This window comes from Pelophylax lessonae (assembly GCF_965119305.1).
Source record: "Pelophylax lessonae genome assembly, chromosome: 1".
NCBI lineage: Eukaryota > Metazoa > Chordata > Amphibia > Anura > Ranidae > Pelophylax > Pelophylax lessonae.
In genome coordinates this window covers 2,437,219-2,462,953 of record NC_138768.1, presented here as the reverse complement: position 1 = coordinate 2,462,953, position 25,735 = coordinate 2,437,219, and the positions used below count along the sequence as shown (strand labels likewise).

Genomic DNA, 25,735 nt, shown 5'->3' with positions numbered 1-25,735 from the left:
CACACACATCATAGGTTGAACTGGATGGACTGATGTCTTTTTTCAACCTTACTAACTATGTAACTATGTAACAACCTGAGAGAGAAAGCCGGCGATTGAAATAGCCGTTCAGAGCGGCGCTCAGTGATGATGTCATACGGCTTAAAGGTATATGCGTTCCACCTAACTAAAAAGGTGGGACGCAATATGAAAAGGAAAATGGGCAATAAGGGTACCAAAGGTACCAGAATCTTACAGGCTGATCCTATGGCCACCTTTTATAGGCCAGCAGAGGGCAGTGTCAATTGAGGCAGGAGCGACCATTGCTATTACTGGTAATGTTGCCAGTTCTCCTGCGGCCATTTCCCTGACGGGACATCAGAGGGCTGTGTCGATTGAGCCAGGAGCATCCATGACTAGTACTGGCAGAAATGCCAGTACGGCTGTGTCCCTGACAGTACTATGTACTCCTTCTTAGGGCTAAGCTCAAAGTTCAGTCTAAACTGATCTATAGCTGTTCACGCATTCAGACAAATGTCCAAATATTTACTCATTCAGTGGGAGCCGATTGTCATGCATGTGGGCAGTATTGCTGAGCGGAACACCCCCCTGTGCGGTTCGCACCAGAACATCTCAAACAGGGAAAAGTTCTAGTGAACATGCGAACTCTATTAAAGTCTATGGGACACGAACATGAAAAATCAAAAGTCCTCATTTTAAAGGCTTATACGCAAGTTATTGCCATAAAAAGTGTATGGGGACCCGAGTACTGCCCTGGGGGACATGTATCTATGCAAAAAAAAAAAAAAATTTAAAACAATAATTTTTACAGGAGCAGTGATTTTAATGATGCTTAAAGTCAAACAATAAAAATGAAAAATTCCTTTAAATATTGTGCCCGGGGAGTCCCCTAATGTGCCTGTAAAGTGGCACATTTGTACAATGTGTAGAGCCTGCTGCAGCAATACTGACATTTCTAAAGGAAAAAATGTAATGTAAACTTGCTCACAGCTGTAATGTATTGTCAGCCTGGTATAGATTTTGGGGGGGGTCCCCATGCTGTTTTTAAATTCTGATAAAGGGTTCCCCTTAATCATTTAAATACAGGGCACTTTCAACCCCTTCCTGCCTAGACCAATTTTCAGCTTTCAGGGCTCATTGGCATCTATGGGAAATATTGGTCAGCTTGGCATGGCACTGCTCCTCCTTATCTATAACATTGGCTTCTATGGGATATTTTGGTCAGCTTGGCATGGCACTAGTCCCGAACTATAAGTGTCAGGGACACCAAACTTGGGAAGCACCAAGAGGGGACCCAGGACTACAACATATCCATACATTTTAAAAGTGGGGTATGCCTGTACACTACACTGACTGCACTAAACTGATTCAACTCACTATCTACTAACTACCTGCCTAACTTCTATTATCATACACTATACACGGCTGCCGTGTAAGCAGCCTTATATAGTGTGGGACGTGGGACACCTTACCTTTGGCCAACCATGGCTCTGACAGGACATTGTGCTGTGATTTGCCAAAGCATACAGGTCAGGTGCATGCTTTAGCCAATCATCAGCAATCAATGCACTGCACCAGGCAGTGCTTTATGGGGCGCTCATCGACGGGCGAACTTCCCACCAAGCGTCCCATTTGTTTGTGTGTTTTGCGAACTTACGTTCCACTCGAACATAGAGCCCATCACTAGTGGGCAGGTCAGGATGACATCGTGGTTGTCACGTGCTCTGTGTTTCCCTCCTCAGTGGGTGCCAAGCAAGGGTCACATAAATGGCCTACCCCAGGGCGTGTTCTTCTGGGCTATGCTAGGCACTTTGTACAGGGTCACTGCCGTACACATGGAGTACCTTTTCTTGAGCTACGCTCATGACCTGAACAGATGACTAAACATGAACTCTAGTAAACTCTCTTGATGTTACTATACATCACCTCGGTCATTTGTACATTTAGGAGGGACATGCAGAGCCTGTCACCACTACCTCACCCCCAGTAACGGTATGGGGTCCTACCGTGCACCTAGCGTGGACTCCATGCGTGCACTTCGCTCAACTCCTTATCTTCTGTACCTGTGTACAGGACGAGGGCCCGGGCAGTGTAGATCTGCTCCAGTGCTGTAGGAGATAGATTGCGGCCAAAGCAGTGCTGACAACATCTCCCTTGCTAAAGGAGGTTATCCCCATCGGTCACATGTGCATGCTTAACGACAGGCTGCTATATAAGCCTTTGTTCCCCTTGGTAACCCTGTAACTCCCAACAATTGACTCTCAACTTTAGACCGTAGGTGTATCTTGGACCGGATGGGATGGCAGATCCTCCAGCAGCAACTCTCAAAGGCTCAAAGGGGTACAGGATCCACAGATGTGTGCCAGGGCAGCTACTCAACCCTAGAAGCCATGAGGGAGGCCATCCCTGGATTTTCACCGGCAGCTCGGAGGTAGATGCATCTCCAGCAGCAGGATCACTCCTAGGCAGGTCATTCGACCCGATCTTACAACTGGGTTCTTCCTCCAGCATATGTTGTAATAGCGGTACACCACAGACATGGCAGCGAGCTCAAGTAGAGAAGATGGCCAAGAGTCTCTTACAGGTTGGGCAGAGAGCTCGGAGCTCTTCCTGGGTGCCTGAACGGCAAAGGGCAAACCCATAGACCCATAGGCTGATAGGTATCGTTCCTCGATCTGTAGCAGTAGGGATCCCCTCCCCAGCAGCAGACCGAGATCCATGTTTAGGGCGGATTGGCCACATTACCAACAATGACTGCTCCACACTGTAAGACTCAGAGCAGATGTTAATCTCATCAGCTCAAAGCCACCTGTCTGGGGTCTCCTGCTATAATGTGTTTATTGTAAGTAGGTCCCTCCCATAGTGTGCCTCCTACGTGTCTTTAACCCATTGTTAATTGTGCTAATCAACTCACCTATTGTTTCTGTCTGTCTGCTAGCAAACTATTGTGGGATGTTATGTGATAATGTGTTATGTGACCTTGGGGGCTGGACAGTTCGACCTGAGATCTCTGATTAATCTCAACATTGTCTGGGTGGCTTGTTGTTTAATTAACTTCATGTTTATAGTGAATGTTGGTTGTTATTTAGCTATGTTATATATATTCCTGTGTACAGTTTGTTCCATCACAAAGGGAATCTCCAGATAATTTTTTACAAACAGAATGAAGAGGCAGAAAATTTCATTTTCCAGCAATTTATACACAATTTTTTCTGTGTAAATGTCGTCGTTCCTGAAGTAGGTTGTATACATCCTACAAGTGATCCACATCACCGGCATGGTCAGGGAACCCCCCGATATGTCATTTTGAGGAATTGTGCATTTTTATTGTTGCCCTTTAACCACTTTAGCCCCGGAGGATTTGGCTGCTCAAAGACCAGGGCCCTATTTTGCGATTCGGCTCTCCGTGACTTTAACAGACAATTGTGCGGTCGTGCGACGCTGTACCCAAATGAAATTGACGTCCTTTTTTTCCCACAAACAGAGCTTTCTTTTGGTGGTATTTGATCCCCTGTGCGATTTTTACTTTTTGCGCTATAAACAAAAAAAAAAAGCGACAATTTTGAAAAAATAACAATATTTTTCACATTTTTTTTATATGAAATTCCCAAAAAAGAAAGTGTAAAAATCAACATTTTTTAACATTTTAGGCCAATTTGTTTTCTGCTTTGTATGTTTGGTAAAAAAAAAAATTGCAGTAAGCGTATTTTGATTGGTTTGCGCAAAAGTTATTACGTTTACTAACAAAGGGAAAGATTTTTGTCATTTTTTTGTTTTTTTTTTTAACGAGTAATGGTGGCGATTTTTTTTTGCGGGACTGCGACATTGTGGCGGACAGATCGGACCCCTGACTGACATTATTGACACTTTTGGGGGTACCAGTGACATTACTACAGTAATCAGTGCTATAAATATGCACTGTTACTGTAAAAATTACACTGGCATGGAAGCGGTTAACTTTATTAGTGATCAAGGGTTTAAGTGTGTCCCTAGGGGCGTGATTCTAACTGTAAATGGGCATGGCTTGTGATGTAACCACAGAGACATGCGATCCTACATAGCAGGATCGTATGATCTCTGCAGTTACACCAGGGAGAATGACAGACGGTTGTGGTTACATCAGCCGCCTGCCTTTCTCCCTCTCCAGTGGGAGATCGCGAGTGACCGGAGGACATCGGAGACGCCGGTCACTCGCGCGGGAATGTCCCTAAACGAGCGGGGGTGGGGGCGGGAGCGCGCCTCCGGCAGGGCAAGCTCGCCCCCTGCAGGCTCCAGGGCGAGCGACGTAGTACTACTTTGCTCAGGATGGGCTGACCGCCGCAGTAAATATACTGTGGGCAGTCTGCAAGCAGTTAAAGTTTTTATTTATTTATTTTATTTATTTCAGGTACTTATATAGCGTTGTCAATTTACGCAGCGCTTTACATATACATTGTACATTCACATCAGTCCTTGCCCTCAAGGAGCTTACAATCTAAGGTCCCTAACTCACATACATACATACATAGTAGGGTCAATTTTATACAGGATCTAATTAACCTACCAGCATGTCTTTGGAGTGTGGGAGGAAACCGGAGTACCCGGAGGAAACCCACGCAGGCACAGGGAGAACATGCAAACTCCAGGCAGGTAGTGCCGTGGTTGGGATTCGAACCAGTGACCCTCTTGCTGCTAGGTGAAAGTGCTAACCACTACACCACTGTGCCGCCCGTTCACAATTTGTGAATTTGTGAATTTGTGAATTTGTGAATTTGTGAATTTGTGGATTTGTGGATTTTTGGAGGTGTTTGGTGAACCTGATCTCTAATGGAACCCAAGCAGATTCTCCATCACTATTGCTCACATGTAACTATTGTTCCATCACCGTGTCTTCTTCTATTTCTTTCTATCTCACAGCTCCTGTGGAGAGGTCAGGAGAAGAGGAAAAGGATGGACAGCGATGTCAGGGGACATCCATTTTTCATCAACTGGATGGACCAAAGAACAGAAAGAACCCCCACAAGCTGATTCTGCACCAGTGATATATAGATAACAGAAGAGTCCAAGTACATTGGAGGGGGAGGTGCAGGCCCGGATTGGCCAATCCGGGACTTCTCCCGGTGAGCCGGTCGGTGCGAGGGACGTTCTGTTTCCTGTTAGTAATTCACTGCATAGTCTTTTAACCTCCCTGGCGGTATGATTCTGTCAGGAATTCTGTTCCAAAAGCGGTACAATTCTTTTCATGGAAATTTGGCGTTATGTATTATAGGCCTACAATTCTTAGTAATTACTGACTTAAACCTGACCAAAACAAGTCTCTAGTAGACATCCCAGATGTGATAAATTTGAAACACAAACAAGTGAATTATAATTGAATCAATAATATTATTTTATTATTTAATATATAATATATATAATAAAATTATATTATTGATTAGATTATAATTCATGCGCTATATATTATATATATATGTGTGTATATAGATATATATATATATATATATATATATATATATGTGTGTGTGTATATATATGTATATATAACCATATATAACGCATGAATTATAATCGAATCAATAATATAATTTTATATATATATATATATATATATATATATATATACATATATATATATATATATATATATATATATATATATATATATATATATATATATATATATATATTTGCATATATATATATATATATATATATATATATGCATATATATAATATAAAATGTGTTATGTGCAACGTTTTTTTTTTTTTGTTTTTTTTTAATTTCCCTCCCTAGTTCCGCTCCCATGCAGCATTGCTGCTGCAGGGAACGGAACTAGGAAGTCCTCCTACCGACAGACGAGCGGCGGAGATCTCGCTGGCGGTCACAGCAATGAGAGCTCATCGCTGGATCGCCAGGATAAGGTAAGAGAAGCTCCGCTGCGCTGTCTGCACGCTCTGCCCATTGACCCCGAGCGTGATCAATCGGGGATACCGCTAATAGCAGAAAATTCCTACCCCGAGTCACGCTCGGGTTTACCGCTAAGGCGGTTAAGGCTGGAGGGGCGGAATTAATATGTCCTGGGGAGGCGGAGCTGGAGCGCAGAATGCTGGAGGAAGCTGGATGGGCAGAATTCATATTTGCTGGGGAGGTGGGAGGAGGAGTTCCGATCAGTTGCCTTAGTCACATGTCACCGCGCATGTACCGCCGCCGCTCGGTAAAGTCCGTACACGTTCGCCTATACCCGGAAAAAGCCGAAAGCATACGAGCTTAACCGAGCGGTGGTGGCGCATGCGCAATGACGTGTTGGCGCCGGGCGGCGCCATTTTTAAATCTATGGCACCTCTGGAACAGGTAAGTGAGACTCCTCCACAGCCGCACTACCTGCCATTATGCAGGGCTGCAGGCATACTACAAGAGATGCAGTGCTGCGGGCATGGTACACCTGTAACATGCCCACAGCACTGCATCTCCTGTAGTATGCCCACAGCCCTGCATTCTCCTGTACCATGCCCACCACCCTGCATTCTCCTGTACAATGCCCGCAGCCCTGCATTCTCTTGTACCATGTCTCGCGCCCTGCATTCTCTTGTACCATGTCCCGCGCCCTGCATTCTCCTGTACCATGCCCACCACCCTGCATTCTCCTGTACCATGCCCGCAGCCCTGCATTCTCCTGTACCATGTCCGCCACCCTGCATTCTCCTGTACCATGCCCGCAGCCCTGCATTCTCCTGTACCATGCCCGCAGCCCTGCATTTTCCTGTACCATGCCCACAGCCCTGCATTTTCCTGTACCATGCCCGCAGCCTTGCATTCTCCTGTACCATGCCCGCCACCCTGCATTCTCCTATACCATGTCCTCCACCCTGCATTCTCCTGTACCATGCCCACAGCCCTGCATTTTCCTGTACCATGCCCGCAGCCCTGCATTTTCCTGTACCATGCCCACCACCCTGCATTCTCCTGTACCATGCCTGCAGCCCCGCATTCTCCTGTACCATGCCCGCCAACCTGCATTCTCCTGTAGCATGCCCACAGCCCTGCATTCTCCTGTACCATGCCCGCAGTCCCGCATTCTCCTGTACCATGCCCGCCACCCTGCATTCTCCTGTACAATGCCCACAGCCCAGCATTCTCCTGTACCATGTCCGCAGCCCTGCATTCTCCTGTACCATGTCCACAGCCCTGCATTCTCCTGTACCATGTCCGCAGCCCCGCATTCTCCTGTACCATGCCCGCCACCTTGCATTCTCCTGTACCATGCCCACAGCCCTGCATTCTCCTGTACCATGCCCGCAGTCCCGCATTCTCCTGTACTATGCCCGCAGTCCCGCATTCTCCTGTACCATGCCCACAGCCCTGCATTCTCCTGTACCATGCCGCAGCCCTGCATTCTCCTGTACCATGTCCGCAGCCCTGCATTCTCCTGTATCATGCCCGCAGCTCTGCATTCTGGTTTTAATTACATTATTTTAATATAGTCAGTCGTGAACTAAAGTGGGCCGGTCTAAGGCATGAAACTCCAGGGCTGAAAATGAGTCCCACTCTGGCCCTGGGGAGGAGGATTACAGAAAAAATCTGGTGTATCCCCATTACAAATCCATCTAACCCAAAGATAAATCGTGGCCACCATGTGTCAATGACTGCAGGTCCTTCTCTGATCAATGTCTGAATGGTGAAAGATCTCCACTCTATATTGTATTAATACAGGCCCCGGGGTGCAACTTTCCCTCTGTCCCCAGCCCAGTTCTCTCCTGGTCAGTAGTAAGTGCCCCCTCATGTTGGAGATCAGTAATGAAATGCCCCTTATCATTGGTGGTAAGTGGTGAGTGCTCACATTTATTAGTGACCAGTGCTGAGAGCTCCTCAGTGGGTGTCCACTTTTGTAGATGGTCAGTGGTAAGTATCCCTATCATCAGGGCCGGTGCTAGACTATTTTGCGCCCTAGGCAAGACCAGCTACTTGCACCCTCCCCCACCACCACCTCATTGGCTGGATACCTCTTCTTCATTAATTAGCTGAAGTTTGCAGGAGACAGCTTTGTCTCCTGCAAACTTCATTCAATCCTGCAGCAGTATGCAGAACGTCAGTGTGTGGGGAACTGAGCAGCCATCTGAAATTTCGGGGCCACTTACGCAGCTTTAGGCCTGGGCCCCCCGGGCCTGACCCCCTTATATCATAGTTTACCACTTTCATTAGAGTCCCCAAAGTCCCCTCTCCTTTAATCAGGGTCCCCAGAGTTCACCCAACAGACACCCCATACAACAGAGACACCCCTTTATTAGGATCCATTAGGTCTTTCCTTACATTAGCATCCCAAAGTGCCCTATTACATCAGGGTCCCCATAGCCCCCACTTATACCAGGGTCCCCAGAATCCACCTGGCTGTGGCTGCGCCCTAGGCAGCAGTGCACCCTAGGCGGCTGCCTAGTTTGCCTAGTGGTAGCACCGGCCCTGCCTATCATCATCCATCTATTCCTCACTCCCTCCATCCATCCATCCCTTCATCTATCCATCCATCTTTCTATCTATCTATCCATCCATGCAGAGCTTTTTGTTCTGTGACGCTGCATTCATTCCCATTCTGTGTAAATGGAGGAAGAAAATGTTTTTAGGTAATTTTCAAATGTTTTCCTTTTTTACAGACACAAGTGAATCAGGAAAATACCATATAAGGGCCACTAGATGGAATAATGAGCATAAGAAATAAATACTTATTTACTATGATTGTAAGCTACATCTAGTGGCCATAGTGTGGTATGATTGAAAAACATTCTACTGGGAGAGAAAATAGCCTAAAAAATGTGTTTTTGCCTTCATTCTCACAGGACGAAGGTACATCAGTTTCTCAGGGGGACTAACCAATATTTTTTATAAATTGTAATAGAATTATTGAATTCTAAAATGGACATTATTCTATTTTCTACTTGGACATTCTGATATATAAAATGGGTGCCATACACAGCTGTGCCAATTCCTCTTCTACTGCGAACATATGGTTGCTAAGGGGGAGGGGGGGGAGGGGTTGGTTTCACTAGGAGTGTTTAAGATGTATTGACCAAGTGATCTCCCCATTCCTTCCCCCATCATCAAACCTAGCTGGGGGCTGGGTGAACCATAAAGGAAAACAAATTAACATTCTTTAAGCTAAAGGTATGCTGACCATTTGGTACAGTATATAGACTGTACTGGGGAAGGGGGGGGGGTTGAGAACAGGAAGTATGTGACCATAAATGGTAAATTAACTTTTTATGCTCAAAGGGAGGGGTCTTCACCAATGTGTGTGGGGTAATTTTGGTCTTGTAATGGATCCTTTGTCTTGTGTATTGTTCTGTGCAACTTTGTCCATTTGCAACACTATTTGTAAAGATCACTGTTTTTAAGATTTTATCATCTATGTCATAATTGATTCATCTAAAGTTTCTTCTCTGTAAAATAAATTAGATCTTTATTTTTTAGCAGTTATCATTCATTATTTATTCTAACAGTAATAGCCTCAACAGCATTGGCTAGATTCTTTTATAGACAAAAAAGGTTATAATCACTTATTAGATTTATTACACTGATTATTAAATAGATAAGTGAGGTGAATAAAAAATTTCCATAACAAAATACACCCCTTTCTTTTTTTTATAACATCGGTCATATCAAGTTAGAATATACAGTATTATGTTTCCATGTTGTTCTGTTGTTTGTATCTTATATATAAAAAAATGATCTTTGTAGGACAATCCTGACCATAGAAAGCCTTCAGTCCCCCAATAAAACGATGGCTGTGTTCCATCAGTATTACAAAGTTTTTATGAAATGTGATGGGAAAATAACAACCTCTGATCCCGGTGAAGGTTCTGGAAGTTTATTTAGAAGAGAAGAGTTACAAAGTAAAAGTAAAGATTAGAAAGTAGAGAGATGAAGGTGTGTGGAGATCCTTAGACATGGCAGGTGGACCAAGGATCTGACCTCTTCATCAAACAGGAGGCTTTTACCCTCCAATCCTGGACAGTTGTCATGGAGGACCGTCCCAAACATCAACATTTTACATATGGAACCATTCACTGAAGAATTTGTACAAGCAGCACATCATTCATTACAAGATACATTAATTTCTGTTATCTCTGAACACCTTATCAGCTTGTCCCACCTCCAGACTCCCAAATCCCTCATTGAAGAAAAAGGAGACCAACTGTCTCTATGTTCCCCAACAAGACCTTCCAAGGATCCGGAGAACAACAATTTCTTCTAATAACATCTTTCTGTAAAGTCATTGTAGACAGAGAAGCTGTTATTATATAAAGAACCTCACATTAGCATATAAGCACTTAGTCATCTCATTTCATCATTGGTAAATCATATAATTATCTCTCTTTATCAGATGAATAGGGCCATAGAGGAAATATCTATATCCAATCATTGATCAGTATTCCCATATACAGAGCCAAGGACTTCCACTTCCTGAGACTGTATACCCCCCATCACCTGTCCACACTACCACACCCACACCACAATCCCCGCCCCCTCTACATCATAACCAATAGGAACAAATCTAGCACTGACTGTATTTGTAGTGATAATCATCACAACCAATCACAGTGAGGGGAGGGGGAGGGACAATCACAGATCCATGGATTTGTCATGTAAAGGACCCTGTGAGGACAGAAATGTAGGAATTCTCATTGTGGATAATAAAGTGTGTGTCTAGACAAATCCTATTGTTCTAGTTCTGGATGGAGTGGGGGAGGATTAGAACCCCTGTCCGATTTTTACTGCTATCTGGTACTCCTTTAGAGAGATTTCCCCACATTTCCTGTCCTGGTGACAACATTTTATCAGACAGGAAATTAAGGAAAATCTACAAGAGGGGCACAGACAGAAATAACAGTGTGACAGAGGTTCTAGTCTTCCCTTACTAAATTTTAGAAAAGTAATGTTGTCACCAGGATAGGAAGTGAGGGGAAGTCTCTCTAATAGAGCCTCGGATAGCAGTAAAAACCCGAAAGGGGTTTTAATTCTCCCCCCCAATCTAAATCTGGAAAAAATGTTTTCACTTGTGGTGCAAGTTTCAAGGCTTTCATTCCAATCCTGGCTACACTACCTAGTGTGTCACTGACCCTGAACAAGCATGCAGCCAGTGAAGCCTGAACACACTTGTTCCTGGTCAGTGACACACTAGGGAGTGAAGTGAGGTTTAGGATGAAGATGACGGCCCCGGAACCTGCAGCTTTTATACATTATTCAGTAATGTTGTTTCTTGTCTTCTGCTTCCCCCTATTGGCTGAGTATTGCACCAATCAGATTCTCCACCCTGTGATGTCACCAGTCTCAGGGCTGATTTCTCTCATCTGATTCCCCCCACATATCTTTAGACTGCTATCCCTCAGACATAACCCAGCATGGAGGGGCTCGGTGAAGGTGGTGGTGAAGGTGTGGAGGTGTCGGATCGGGTCGTCCAGATCATAAAAGGAGATCCGCCCGGCCTCATAATCCAGATCTATCCTGACTCGGTTACTGGAGACACCGCCGGGTAATTGGATCTCATTTCTGTCATGGACCATTGAGTACCTATCATACCACCCCCACCTCTCCAAACACCAGGACTTCCTATTATATCCAATCTCTGACAGATTTCCTCTCCTGTCTATACTGGGGTAACACATCCCGACTTTCCAGTAGTTTGATCCCCCGACATCCACTTCCCAGTAATGTCTCCCTGAGGAGAAACTCTGACTGCTTATCACCTGAGGACAATCTTGAAATCTCTCTGGTGTTTCTGGGCGATTTAGGCTCTCATCAGACCAGGATACAGTTTTCCTGTCATCTGAGATACGTAGATGATTACCAGCTGTCCTCACGTCCAGTAATATGTCTGTAACCCTCGATGATTGCTGCACAGCCCCAATATTTGGTCCTCTAGACTGGGGGTGTGATGGTTGTATGGTGGGGGTGGGTTGGGGACGTCTCCTGGATGGTTCAGCATTGATGTGACCTTCGATCTTTGTAGTAGAATGTGGACAGACATGTTTGCCTGTACATTTCTCTACCCCAGACATGATATCAGATAAACCTGTGTGTAATGTGTGTGAGATCCCCGCCACATCCAGATCCTCTCCATCATGGAGGAGTTTATCATGTCTCTCTCTGTCCTCATCATCTCCATCCTCAGTATCACACAAGTCACCTGTGTCTGATTCCTGTAGGACAGTCAGTGGATCCGTCGTGTTACACAGCTCCTCAATGTAAAATATCTTACTGTACAGCTCATCTGCCTTTATTTCCAGCTCCTGGATCATATCCAAAAAAGAGACGGAGACCCGCTCTGCCTGCCTGGAGATCTCACTCAGGACTCTGTTCTCCAGGTCTTCCAGACGTCTCCTGAGGTTTCTGAACAGGGCAGTGACTCTCTTTGTTTCATCATCTGCTTTTCTTTGTACTTTCCTCCTATGTTCCTCCAGACTCTGGACCCTGATCTCCATCTCCTCTCTCTCTGTCATCAGTTTCTGCAGAACATTCCTCAGTTTCTTCTTCTTTTTCTCAGAGGCCTGATCCAATGATTCCTTCTTATGGCCAATGTGATCTCCAATCAAACAACAAGATACACAGATACAGGTGGAGTCCTCAGAGCAGTAATACTTTAGTAGATCCTTATGGACGGAGCATTTCCTGTCCTCCAGGGAAGTGGTGGGGTCACATAAGACGTGTTCTGGTGACTTGCTGTGGACTCTCAGGTGATTCTCACACAGAGAAGCTTCACATAGCAGACAGGATTTCACAGCAGGTACAGGAGTGTGAATACAGTAAGTACAGGAGACCCCGGTTTTGTCCTGATCACCCTGCGTAGTCTGGAGGGTCTCCAATATCTTACACAGAGTAATGTTCTTCTGAAGGACAGGACGTTCTTGGAATATTTCTCTACATTCAGGACAGGAATATCCTCCATCCTCCTCCTGTGAATCTAAGACACAACCAATACAGTCCCGGCAGAAGTTGTGTCCACATCTCAAGGTTACAGGATCCGTATAAACGTTCAGACAGACGGAACATTCCAGATCCTCTTTCAGATGAGAAGACGCCATCACTGAGAGCAGAAGAGTAAAATGAGAAGATTGTATTCTATCCTAATAAATAAGTCTGACAGAGTTCAATGTACAATGTGCAGTAATTGATAACAGTCATGTGGTTATTTTCACACTTTTTTTACCATTGTGATTGGTTGATGGGTTTACTGCACATTGCATATCATCATTGCTCTTTGAACCTCCTTATGGAATAATCCTGAGTGATAAGAGAAAAGAAAGGTTTCCACGTTTATCTACACAGAGATGGTGTAACCATAAAATCATCAGAGACCGCATCACTTTTCTCTGCAGAAATATTTTATATTGTTATCAAATCACATAATATGAACTGTCTGTGTTACCCCAGAGACACCAATTACATCCACACTTTCATTCTACACTGTCATTTTTAATTGAAGGTTGGATCATGATGGCTGCTTGGTTAGACAACACAGACAGTACTTATTGCAGACACTTTCACCACCACTATAACCTTATGTGGAAAATAGTGACTGTAACGGAACCGCGACCCACACTGTGTTTGTGGGCTCTGGAAATATCTCCTTTATTGAACAGTCTCACACACAATATATACAGCACAGGGAAACATCCCCCTCCTGATCTAATTACCACACACAGGTCAGGTGCCTGATTGCATTATCATATGCAGATGAGATTGTATACAAAAATATAATTAACCTGAACTAAGTATCTAAAGAACCACCAACACAAACAGTATTTTACTTTTCCACCAGTAACTAATAGATGACAATGATTCAATCCACCTGAGCCAATTAACTAGCAGACTGCCATCCTCAAGCTCATGAAGTACAATACACATTATCATAAGTGTAAACACAGAACCCATTGTACAAACCTGATTCCAAAAAAGTTGGGACACTGTACAAATTGTGAATAAAAACAGAATGCAATGATGCGGAGGTTTCAAAATTCAATATTTTATTCAGAATACAACATAGATGACATATCAAATGTTTAAACTGAGAAAATGTATCATTTTAAGGGAAAAATAAATTGATTTTAAATTTCATGGCATCAACACATCTCAAAAAAGTTGGGACAAGGCCATGTTTACCACTGTGTGGCCTCCCCTCTTCTTTTTATAACAGTCTGCAAACGTCTGGGGACTGAGGAGACAAGTTACTCAAGTTTAGGGATAGGAATGTTGTCCCATTCTTGTCTAATCCAGGCTTCTAGTTGCTCAACTGTCTTAGGTCTTCTTTGTCGCATCTTCCTCTTTATGATGCGCCAAATATTTTCTATGGGTGAAAGATCTGGACTGCAGACTGGCCATTTCAGTACCCGGATCCTTCTTCTACGCAGCCATGATGTTGTAATTGATGCAGTATGTGGTCTGGCATTGTCATGTTGGAAAATGCAAGGACTTCCCTGAAAGAGACGACGTCTGGATGGGAGCATATGTTGTTCTAGAACTTGGATATACCTTTCAGCATTGATGGTGCCTTTCCAGATGTGTAAGCTGCCCATGCCACACGCACTCATGCCACCCCATACCATCAGAGATGCAGGCTTCTGAACTGAGCGCTGATAACAACTTGGGTTGTCCTTGTCCTCTTTAGTCCGGATGACATGGCGTCCCAGTTTTCCAAAAAGAACTTCAAATTTGGATTCGTCTGACCACAGAACAGTTTTCCACTTTGTCACAGACCATTATAAATGAGCCTTGGCCCAGAGAAAATGCCTGCGCTTCTGGATCATGTTTAGATTTGGCTTCTTTTTTGGCCTATAGAGTTTTAGCCGGCAACGGTGAATGGCGCGGTAGATTGTGTTCACCGACAATGTTTTCTGGAAGTATTCCTGAGTCCATGTTGTGATTTCCATTACAGTAGCATTCCTGTATGTGATGCAGGGCCGTCTAAGGGCCCGAGGATCACCGCCATCCAGTATGGTTTTCCGGCCTTGACCCTTACACACAGAGATTGTTCCAGATTCTCTGAATCGTTGGATGATATTATGCACTGTAGAAGATGAGAACTTCAAACTCTTTGCAATTTTTCTCTGAGAAACTCCTTTCTGATATTGCTCCACTATTTTTCGCCGCAGCATTGGGGAATTGGTGATCTCAGCACATCTTGACTTCTGAAAGACACGCCCACTCTGAGAGACACGCCCACTCTGAGAGGCTCTTTTTATATCCAATCATGTTGCCAATTGACTGGATAAGTTGCGAATTAGTCCTCCAGCTGTTCCTTATATGTACATTTAACTTTTCTGGCCTCTTATTGCTACCCGTCCCAACTTTTTTGGAATGTGTAGCTCTCATGAAATCCAAAATGAGCCAATATTTGGCATAACATTTCAAAATATCTTACTTTCAACATTTGATATGTTATCTATATTATATTGTGAATAAAATATAAGTTTATAAGATTTGTAAATTAGTCCATTCCTTTTTTACTCACAATTTGTACAGTGTCCCAACTTTTTTGGAATTGGGTTTGTAGATAACGGGGGAGTAAATCAGCATATTCAACTATGTGTGGAAGACAGGTGGTTGAGCTGATGATATTAGCATCTGCTATGAGTCTGACTGTCTTGTGGAGATTTGGACTTGAATCCAAAGTAACATTACTCCAAGGGGCCCACATATGATATCTGTCTTTCATTCCCAGTGACGGTGAGTACCATCACAGTGACCTCCAATCTGTACTGAGAGGACACAATAGTTGAGTTGCAGGGTGTACCCAATGTTCCATACTCCCCATATATCTAACATAAGAGATGAGTAAGTCTTTAAAATTTGATTTCCTGGACATTTGTGGGTTGGACCCAAATCACTCTCCTGAGATTGCTGTGAGCTGCACTGTGCCAGTCTGGTGGGTAAAGCAAGCTAAAATGAATCTGCCACAAAACAAAAGAGGTCTTATAGGTTGAACTGGATGGACTGATGTCTTTTTTCAACCTCACTAACTATGTAACTACGTCAAACTGTTACCAGAGTGTAGATCTATTGGTAACCAGTTTAGTATAATGTGAAGGAATATGGCTCCTCATCTACCCAATATCTACATTACGAATGTCCCAGACCCACTAACTTGGCAATAAATGTCCCAGGCACATTCCTCTCAGGGAGAAGTTCTTTTCTCTGGATGATCAGAATGATGGGCACCGGTCACTTTAGTTAAGATTTTGTAGATTTTATGACATTAGTACATGGTGAAATACAAAGGAGGGTGGAGGTAGCACAGGATACCTGGAGGTTTCTACTCAGAACAGAAGTCCTTTTGGTCTTCTCCATGTCTCTCTATCCATCTGGGTCCTTCTCTCACAGGGTTATACTAGCTGGATGTGACAGACTCCTTGGGGATAGAGGCTTTTGGAGGCGATGGAAGGCTAGCCTCTTGCCTACTGACTATGAGCCCTGGCTTTTATGGGAGCACTGCTCTTTGGGAGGTGTGTGCCTGGGGGACCCTTGGAGTATTGTTACTTTGGACTCAAGTCTATGTCTCCCCAAAACACACAGACTCTGGGAATCTAGGCTCGGGATCCATGTTTAGGGCCTAGATGCCTCATTACCAACAATGACTGTTTCACACTGTGAGACTCATAGCAGATGTTAATATCATCAACTCAAGCCACTTGTCTGGGGTCTCCTGCTATAATGTGTTTATTGTAATTAGTTCTTTCCAATAGTGTGCCTCCTAAGTGTCTTTCACCCATTGTTAATTAAGTCACCTATTGTTTCTGTCTGTCTGATCATCTCTTACAGAGGTGATTGATATTCCACTGTACCTTGTTATCCAATTTTTGTGGGATGTTTATAATAATGTATAAGGGGCTTTGTATCCAGGGTAGGGGGGCTTGGTGCCGAATAGTCTGGGTGGGCACTGAGTCACCCAGGTGGCTAGTTGTTTAATTAACGTAATGTTTATAGTATACAGTGCATCCGGAAAGTATTCACAGTGCTTCACTTTTTCCACATTTTTTATGTTGCAGCCTTATTCCAAAATGGATTAAATTCCTTATTTTCCTCAAAATTATACAAACAATCTCCCATAATGACAATGTGGAAGAAGTTTGTTTGAAATCTTTGCAAATTTTTTAAAAATAGAAAGCACCCTTTGCTCAATACTTTGTTGAAGCACCTTTGCAACCAATTACAGCCTCAAGTCTTTTTGAGTATGAAGCTATTAGCTTTGCACAACAAATTTGGGCAGTTTCTGGCATTCTTCTTTGCAGGACCTCTCAAGCCCCATCAGGTTGGATGGGGAGCGTCGGTGCACAGCCATTTTCAGATCTCTCCAGAGAGTTTCAATTGGGGTCAAGTCTGGACTCCTTCGTTATTTTGGCTGTGTGCTTAGCGTCGTTGTCCTGTTGGAAGTTGAACCTTCGCCCCAGTCTGAGGTCCAGAGCGCTATGGAGCAAGTTTTCATTAAGGGTGTCTGTGTACATTGCTGCATTCATCTTTCCTTCAATCCTGACTAGTCTCCCAGGTCCTGCTGCTGAAAAACATCCCCACAGCATGATGTTGCCACCACCATGCTTCACAGTAGGGATGGTATTGGCTAAGTGATGAGTGATGCCTGGTTTCCTCCAGACATGACGCTTGCCATTCAGGCCAAAGAGTTCAATCTTTGTTTAATCAGACCAGAGAATTTTGTTCCTCGTGGTCTGAGACTCCTTTAGGTGCCTTTTGGCAAACTCCAAGTGGTCTGTCATGTGCCTTTTAGTGAGGAGTGGCTTCCGTCTGGCCATTCTACCATACAGGCCTGATTGCTGCAGAGATGGTTGTTCCTCTGGAAGGGTCTCCTGTTTCCGCAGAGAAATGGAGCTCTGTCAGCATGACCATTGGGTTCTTGGTCACCTCCCTGACTAAGGCCCTTCTCCCCCGATCACTCAGTTTGGTCAGTGGCCTGCTCTAGGAAGAGTCCTGGTTGTTCCAAATTTCTTCCATTTACAGGTGATGGAGGCCACTGTGCTCATGGGGACCTTTAATGCTGCAGAAACTTTCTGTACCCTTCCCCCGATCTGTGCCTCCGCACAATCCTGTCTCTGAGGTCTACAGAAAATTCCTTGGACTTCATGGCTTGGTTTTGTGCTCTGACATGCACTGTTAACTGGGAAGATTGTGTGGCGATAGATAAAGATAAAGTAATAGGAGCGTGATCCGACATGATTATTGGGTCTATGGGACTCTTTGGGAAATAAAAAAGTAGTCAATCCTGGAATAGGATTGGTGTACTGAAGAATAAAAGGCATAATCTTGTGCATTATGGTGTTGGAGGCACCATATATTCATCAACTGGGCCTCATGTAGGCATTGTTTTATTTTCCTTAAATATGGATATGAAAGATGTGAAGAGTGATGGGAAGTATCTACTAAGGGATTCATGACCATGTAAAAATCATCTCCCATAATAATTTTACACACGGAAAAATGACTAAGGTCCACCACACAAGACTCCAGAAAAGTAAGTTGAGATGTATTAGGAAGGTATACATTGGCAAGTGTTATGGCCTGTTCCATTATTCTGCCACGTATGAACAGATATCTACCATGGGGGTTCCCCATCCCTATAGGTGCCAAGCACCAAACCAAACCTATCCCACCAGGGGTTCTCGGGTATATACTATCTGGGGGGTAAGTGTGACCCAAGCGGTGACCCAAGCGGCAGCCCACGGATATTTATAAAGTCCAGGTAACTTTATATATGGCAGGTTTATTGGCATTAGTCAGCCGATTGATCCATCCAACCAAAGACCCGCCCACCAAGTCTCACCATGGTTTATAAGGGGCAGTTCCACTTGTGGAACAAAACTAATGAGTGGCAATTCTATATATATGGTTATTCTACATAGATAACTGGGGCCATAGAAGGTGGGTGAGTCGGTTCCCGGTGTCCCAGGTACCGTGTCCACTCCCGCTACTGGGGGACACCCCTGGGATCATTCTTGTGTCAGGAGTCACTTTGGCTGGGGGGCTCGTGGAACCCAAATTACTTTAGAGAGGTCAGGAAACTCCATGTCCAGCTTCCCCAGCCCCTCTTATGTGTAAGTCACCCTGTGTCTATTAGGGTCACAGGGTGACCAAGAACCCCAGTCGGGTCTGAACTAATCAGACTCACTGTACAACCACACCGGACTCAGCATTTCATATTACCCCGGTTATCCTGGGTTCTATATGTGTGGTTTGTGTTGAAAGAGTGAGGGGCTCTTTCACTTGGGACAATAATATTTCTGAACCCTGTCCCTCAGGAAATGTATGAAGATGAAAGGTTTGACTTTTCAGATTGCTAGAATATTGCAGGAGTGTCTCTTAGACCCTTACTAGATAGTGAGGTGGGGTGGGGTTTGTTATTGTTAAGTTCCTGTATCCCATTGTTCTAATGTGTCTGTCTGCCTTAAGATCAACCTATTATGGGATGTATATGTGTATGTGGATTGGCTGCTAAGGGGGAGGGGGGGTTGTCCCACAGTGTATATCTCTTTGTGCCTGTGTTTTAATAAACAGTTCTTATCCGAGAAGGTTCCTTAACTTGTACAAGCTAAGTTGTCAGCTAGCTTTGTATGGGGACGGCTAGGATTTGATATCTATGTCCACGACTGGGAGGAAGCCGTATACTGACGGAAGTCCACAAGTACAGTGTGGGTCGGCAGTTCCGTTACAGTTCCTATATGCCAATACCATAGTTCAAGATTAACATTATCTCCAAGTCACCAAAATTCAAAGGAAGTGCTGTAGCAACATTCACCCAACTTGATAGGTCAAATTTCCATTGCCATATTTTGAATGCCAAAGCTGTTTATGTTGACAGTGGCGATGTTCTAATGTAGGGGGTGGTCTCCTGGTATGTTCTAGTCATTTCTACTTCTGTTAAGCAACATTTGGATGCCCCAGCTTATCCAGAAATCTCTTCCTACCTCATCCTTCCTTTCTACTCCCCGTGGGTTCATCTTCTATTAGACCCCCCTTTCCAGATGATACCCCGTGTCGCATGACTCAGTTCCCCCCCACACTGGCTTCTAGAGCATAGCAGTGAATACACCGCATTCCTGTGTCCTCCTTGTCACCGTCCAGTGAGATACCATTATTGTGTGGTGGGGTTGGGGTCGCAGCACAAGTAAATGTCCAACAATTTCACCTTTGAATACACAGTTTTGTTATGCCGTGTGGGCAATGGACAATATGGGTGGTTTTCGGCGCCCTATTGACGACTTAAGGACCACGCCTATTTCTGACACTTGTTGTTTACAAGTATAAATCAGTCTTTTTTGCTAGAAAATTACTTAGAACCCCCAAACATTACACAGTATCTCACAAAAGTAAGTACACCCCTTACATTTTTGAAAAATATTTTATTCTATCTTTTCATGTGACAACACTGAAGAAATGACACTTTGCTACAATGTAAAGTAGTGAGTGTACAGCTTGTATAACAGTGTAAATTTTCTGTCCCCTCAAAATAACTCAACACACAGCCATTAATGTCTAAACCGCTGGCAACAAAAGTATGTACACCCCTAAGTGACAATCTCCAAATTGGGCCCAAAGTTTCAATATATTGCGTGGCCACCATTATTTTCCAGCACTGCCTTAACCCTCTTGGGCATGGAGTTCACCAGAGCTTCACAGGTTGCCACTGGAATCCTCTTCCACTCCTCCATGACGACATCACAGAGCTGGTGGATGTTAGAGACCTTGCGCTCCTCCACCTTCTGTTTGAGGATTCCCCACAAATGCTCAATAAGGTTTAGGTCTGGAGACATGCTTGGCCAATCCATCACCTTTACCCTCAGCTCCTTTGGCAAGGCAGTGGTTGTCTTGGAGGTGTTTGGGGTCGTTATGTTGGAATATTGCCCTGCCCCCCAGTCTCTGAAGGGAGGGGATCATGCTCTGCTTCAGTATGTCACAGTACATGTTGGCATTCATGGTTCCCTCAATGAACTGTAGCTCCCCAGTGCCGGCAGCACTCATGCAGCCCCAGACCATGACACTCCCACCACCATGCTTAACTGTAGGTAAGACACACTTGTCTTTGTACTCCTCACCTGGTTGCTGCCACACACACTTGACGCCATCTGACACCAAATAAGTTTATCATGGTCTCATCAGACCACAGGACATTGTTCCAGTAATCCATGTCCTTAGTCTGCTTGTCTTCAGCAAACTGTTTGTGGACTTTCTTGTCCATCATCTTTAGAAGAGGCTTCCTTCTGGTACAACAGCGATGCAGACCAATTTGATGCAGTGTGCGTCGTAAGTTTTGAGCACTGACAGTCTGACCCCTCCCCCACCCCTTCAACCTTTGCAGCAATGCTGGCAGCACTCATACGTCTATTTCCCAAAGACAACCTCTGGATATGACGCTGAGCACGGCACTCAACTTCTTTGGTGGACCATGGTGAGAGTGGAACCTGTCCTGTTAAACGGCTGTATGGTCTTGGCCACCGTGCTGCAGCTCAGTTTCAGGGTCTTGGCAATCTTCTTATAGCCTAGGCCATCTTTATGTTGAGAAACAATTCCTTTTTTCAGATCCTCAGAGAGTTCTTTGCCATGAGGTGCCATGTTGAACTTCCAGTGACCAGTATGAGAGAGTGAGAGCGATAACACCAAATTTAACACACCTGCTCCCCATTCATACCTGAGAACTTGTAACAATAACAAGTCACATGACACAGGGGAGGGAAAATGGCTAATTGGGCCCAATTTGGACATTTTCACTTAGGGGTGTACTGACTTTTGTTGCCAGCGGTTTAGACATTAATGGCTGTGTGTTGAGTTATTTTGAGGGGACAGTAAATTTACACTGTTATACAAGCTGTACACTCACTACTTTACATTGTAGCAAAGTCTCATTTCTTCAGTGTTGTCACATGAAAAGATAGAATAAAATATTTACACAAATGTGAGAGGTGTACTTACTTTTGTGAGATACTGTAATATATATACAGTATGTATATATACGTGCACACATGGATGTGTATTTGAACTTTGGTGTGCACACCCTGATGCATGCTGCACCTTCGGAGGAGATGAAAGATCATCAGGGTGCAGCATGGTCTTATCATGGAGATACGATAACGAGGAGCCGATAAAAGGAAGGAAGATAAAATATAATACAAAAGTCACTAGAATGTGAAGGAAAAAAGGAAAAGGGTTTCAAGGCCCCCTTTATCTATTTCTACTCATGGGTATGGCAGCAGCCCAAGGAGTTTCAAGGCTCCCCTTAAAATAGGCGGGAGGAGGTTGGGGGGGGGGGAGCCTTGTGACAGTTAAGCTGGGGGACCATTGAAACTAAGGTCAGGTGACCTTAGAAGTTTCTGGAAGCCTGGTGGTCCCCTAAAAAAGGGGGTTCCGCAGAGGCTAGCTGCCAGTCGCCTCAGAGGGTCAGCTGTGGCGGAGCGACCCTCCCTCCCTCCGTAATGGAATGTCGCGGCATTATGTGGTAGGTCACCTTTTGTCAAAAAGAGGGACCCGTTTATTTAGTTATTTAATTAGTTTTGCTGTTTTTTTATTTGATGTCTGGAAGTTGAGGGACTGCTTGCATTCCCATATAAACCTCTCCGACCTTTCCAGCCTCAGGGAGGAACTTACCATTCACTTTCATTGACAATTGTTTTTTTGAGGGTAATCTGGTTGGCTGGTTGGTTTGAGTTTTGACTTGGTCGGTTGGTCGGTTGGACTGAGTCCTGGCCTGGCTGGCAGTGATAAGCCGGGTTTGGTTCAAGCAGGGCTTGTGAACTTTAAGAAGCAGTCCGGATGCTGAATAGAGATGTCCCAAACTATTCCCCGGCGAACATCGCTTGTTCGCGCTCGCCGCGGTGGGCGAACATATGCGATGTTCGGTCCGCCACCTATACGTCCTCATTGAGAAAACTTTGACCCTGTACCTCACAGTCAGCAGACACATTCCAGCCAATCAGCATACCCTCCCTCCCAGACCCTCCCACCTCCTATAAAAAAGCAAGGACAGCATCCATCTTAGATTCATTCTGAAGCTGCAGTGTTAGTTAGAGGAGGGAGAGTGCTGCTGCTGCTGAATTAATAGCTAGGCCAGTGTTCTGTGTCCACTCCAGTCCTCAAAGACCCATCTGCTGTAAGGACAGCCTCCTGACAGCACCCCAAAAAGCCCTTTTTAGGGCTGGTACATCAGTCTGCTTTTATTTATTTTTCTATATATATATATATATATATATATATATATATATATATATATATATATATTGCAGTTGTCTGCCTGTGTGTGAGAGGCCACAGGCCCACAGACTGTACTGTGTGCACATCACTCATATAGGGTGGCACAGTACATTGCACGGCGCACGCGCAGTGCCCCGAATTGGAAGTAAAAGGACCGACCAACCATCTTTTTCCATCTCCCGGTTCCTAAAATCTATTCCATACACTGGCCCCTGATAGGGGACATAACAGGGATTAAACTGATAAGAATAGTACTACTTAACACACCACTCATATAGGGTGGCACAGTACATTACACGGCGCACGCCGCAGTGCCTCAAATTGGAAGTAAGAGGACCGACCAACCATCTTTTTCCATCTCCCGGTTCCTAAAATCTATTCCATACACCGGCCCCTGATAGGGGATGTAACAGGGATTAAACTGATAAGAATAGTACTACTTAACACACCACTGATATAGGGTGGCACAGTACATTGCACAGCGCACGCGCAGTGCCCCAAATTGGAAGTAATAGGACCGACCAACCATCTTTTTCCATCTCCCGGTTCCTAAAATCTATTCCATACACCGGCCCCTGATAGGGGACGTAATAGGGATTAAACTGATAACAATAGTACTACTTAACACACCACTCATATAGGGTGGCACAGTACATTGCACAGCGCACGCGCAGTGCCCCAAATTGGAAGTAAGAGGACCGACCAACCATCTTTTTCCATCTCCCGGTTCCTAAAATCTATTCCATACACCTAATAAAGTGCCTACAATAAATATATTGTGATAGTGCTAACCATATTAGTATATGTCACGAGATACAAATACAAAAGTAATCAATGAATAAAATCTATCTAAAATAAATTCAATGTTAATCACTCAGTGCAAGTGAAAAATAAAGTGCATAATAGTAGTATTAAAAGTCCATAAAAAAAAATCCAGTGTGACAACTTAGCAAAATAAGATGCTTGTCGGATGCTTCCACACTCATGTGACCACCACCACCACCACTTATGGATAGCCTCTCACCTTACCACTGGTTCATTATAGGCAGTATGTAATCCCAAATGGCAAAAATCCTCATGGGGATGTCAGAGATGCACTACTCCTTATGGGGATAAATGCAATGCCCACATATAGCCACAGTATATCCCGATAAGCATGAAAAGGAATAGACAGGAGATCTAATGCTCTCTGGTTATGTAACTTTTAATGGTCATAAATAAAATACACTCACGTAATAAGCACAATCCGCAGCTTGTGCTAGCTGATAGAACAATACAAGAAGCCTCTGGAGGAGCCGTCCTGCCGTGTCGCCGCTCGAGGTCTCCGCCCCCTAAACGCGTTGCGTCATATGCTCCCACGTCACGACTTCCTCAGTAAGGGGTGGAGACTGAGCGTGTAAGTACCGTGTGAACACTCCCATGGGCGTGGTAACCCAGTGTCCCCGGAAGAAAGTCACTATCACTATGTGGCTCACTATGTATATCATTTTACTATTACAATTGGCTGCAGCAATTGAATGCCACAAGAAAACCAATAGAACGAGTAGCGACTCGGCAGCCACCCCTCCTTACAATATCATAATAAGAACATCTATACTACATTAATATGTTAAAATAATCCATAAATATTCTAAAACCCACAAATATACCATCAATAAATATTTAAAAAAAATACTATTAAACAATATATAATAAAAATATAATAAAAATATTATTAAAGGACAAAAAAAAACAGGGAGAATTACCATATAGTTAATATTAGTATTAATAATATTTCCATTAATTCAGTGACATTGCCCAGTGTCACACTTATAATAGCACTATAAACCACGCTAAGAGCTATTCACCGTACCTGCTGATGTTCGACTACATGACGATCTGGTCATTGGCAATTCCTTAGATCAGATTTCAATAACGTCTCATGGAAGATATGTAGATCACTTAAAAAAAATTGAAAACAGGGTATGAAAAACCTTGGGGGCCTCCAATGCCTGAGGTCAATGGAACAAGAACTTGCAGCCTGGGGGCACAGTATTGCTGAGAAATCTGGGTGTTCCAGGGAAACACAAACTAGCAGACCAATGGAAGTCTCAACCGTGTATAATGTGCAAGCAGTTGTTCAGGCTGTGGGCCTATCAGATCCAGCCTGGCCCATTAAAGATATGGCACCAGAATCATCTCTTGCCCATAGTAGAAGAATTTCCGATGTCCTCACTGTGACGGAATCCAGACACCCTGACTGGGTATCTCCGCCAAGAACCTGCTTCCTAAACTCTGGAACCCGAGATCCGGGAATCTGGCTATAGTTACCCCAACAACTCGACAGTACAAGTTTTGGAGTCAAACCAGAATCAAACTGTTTATTCAAATAAATGCACAAAGAGATATATACTCTAACAACCCCTCCCCCTTAGAACCAATACACACAAACATACACATCCCATAATAAGCTTACTCAAGGCAGACAGGAACAATAGACCAATGGAATGCAGGTTCAACAATAACAAACCCCCACCCCACTAG

At 44.2% G+C, this 25,735-nt stretch overlaps 1 protein-coding gene and 1 pseudogene across 2 annotated transcripts in view; both read right to left on the bottom strand.

The window, feature by feature from the left end:
• Positions 1 to 13,050, bottom strand: part of LOC309550331 (uncharacterized protein) — a gene marked incomplete at both ends in the record, with an annotated part of 43,756 nt that extends 30,706 nt beyond the window's left edge. Inside the window, 2 exons of the mRNA XM_082250728.1 lie at positions 10,165 to 10,259; positions 11,295 to 13,050. Coding sequence (XP_082106854.1) covers positions 10,165 to 10,259; positions 11,295 to 13,050 — 1,851 coding nt within the window. The remainder of the gene's footprint in view (positions 1 to 10,164; positions 10,260 to 11,294) is intronic.
• LOC309566639 (E3 ubiquitin/ISG15 ligase TRIM25-like) overlaps positions 11,094 to 25,735 on the bottom strand; it is a 172,589-nt pseudogene continuing 157,947 nt past the window's right edge. Inside the window, exon 2 of the transcript in view lies at positions 11,094 to 11,192. The product of the transcript in view is annotated as an E3 ubiquitin/ISG15 ligase TRIM25-like (transcript). The remainder of the gene's footprint in view (positions 11,193 to 25,735) is intronic.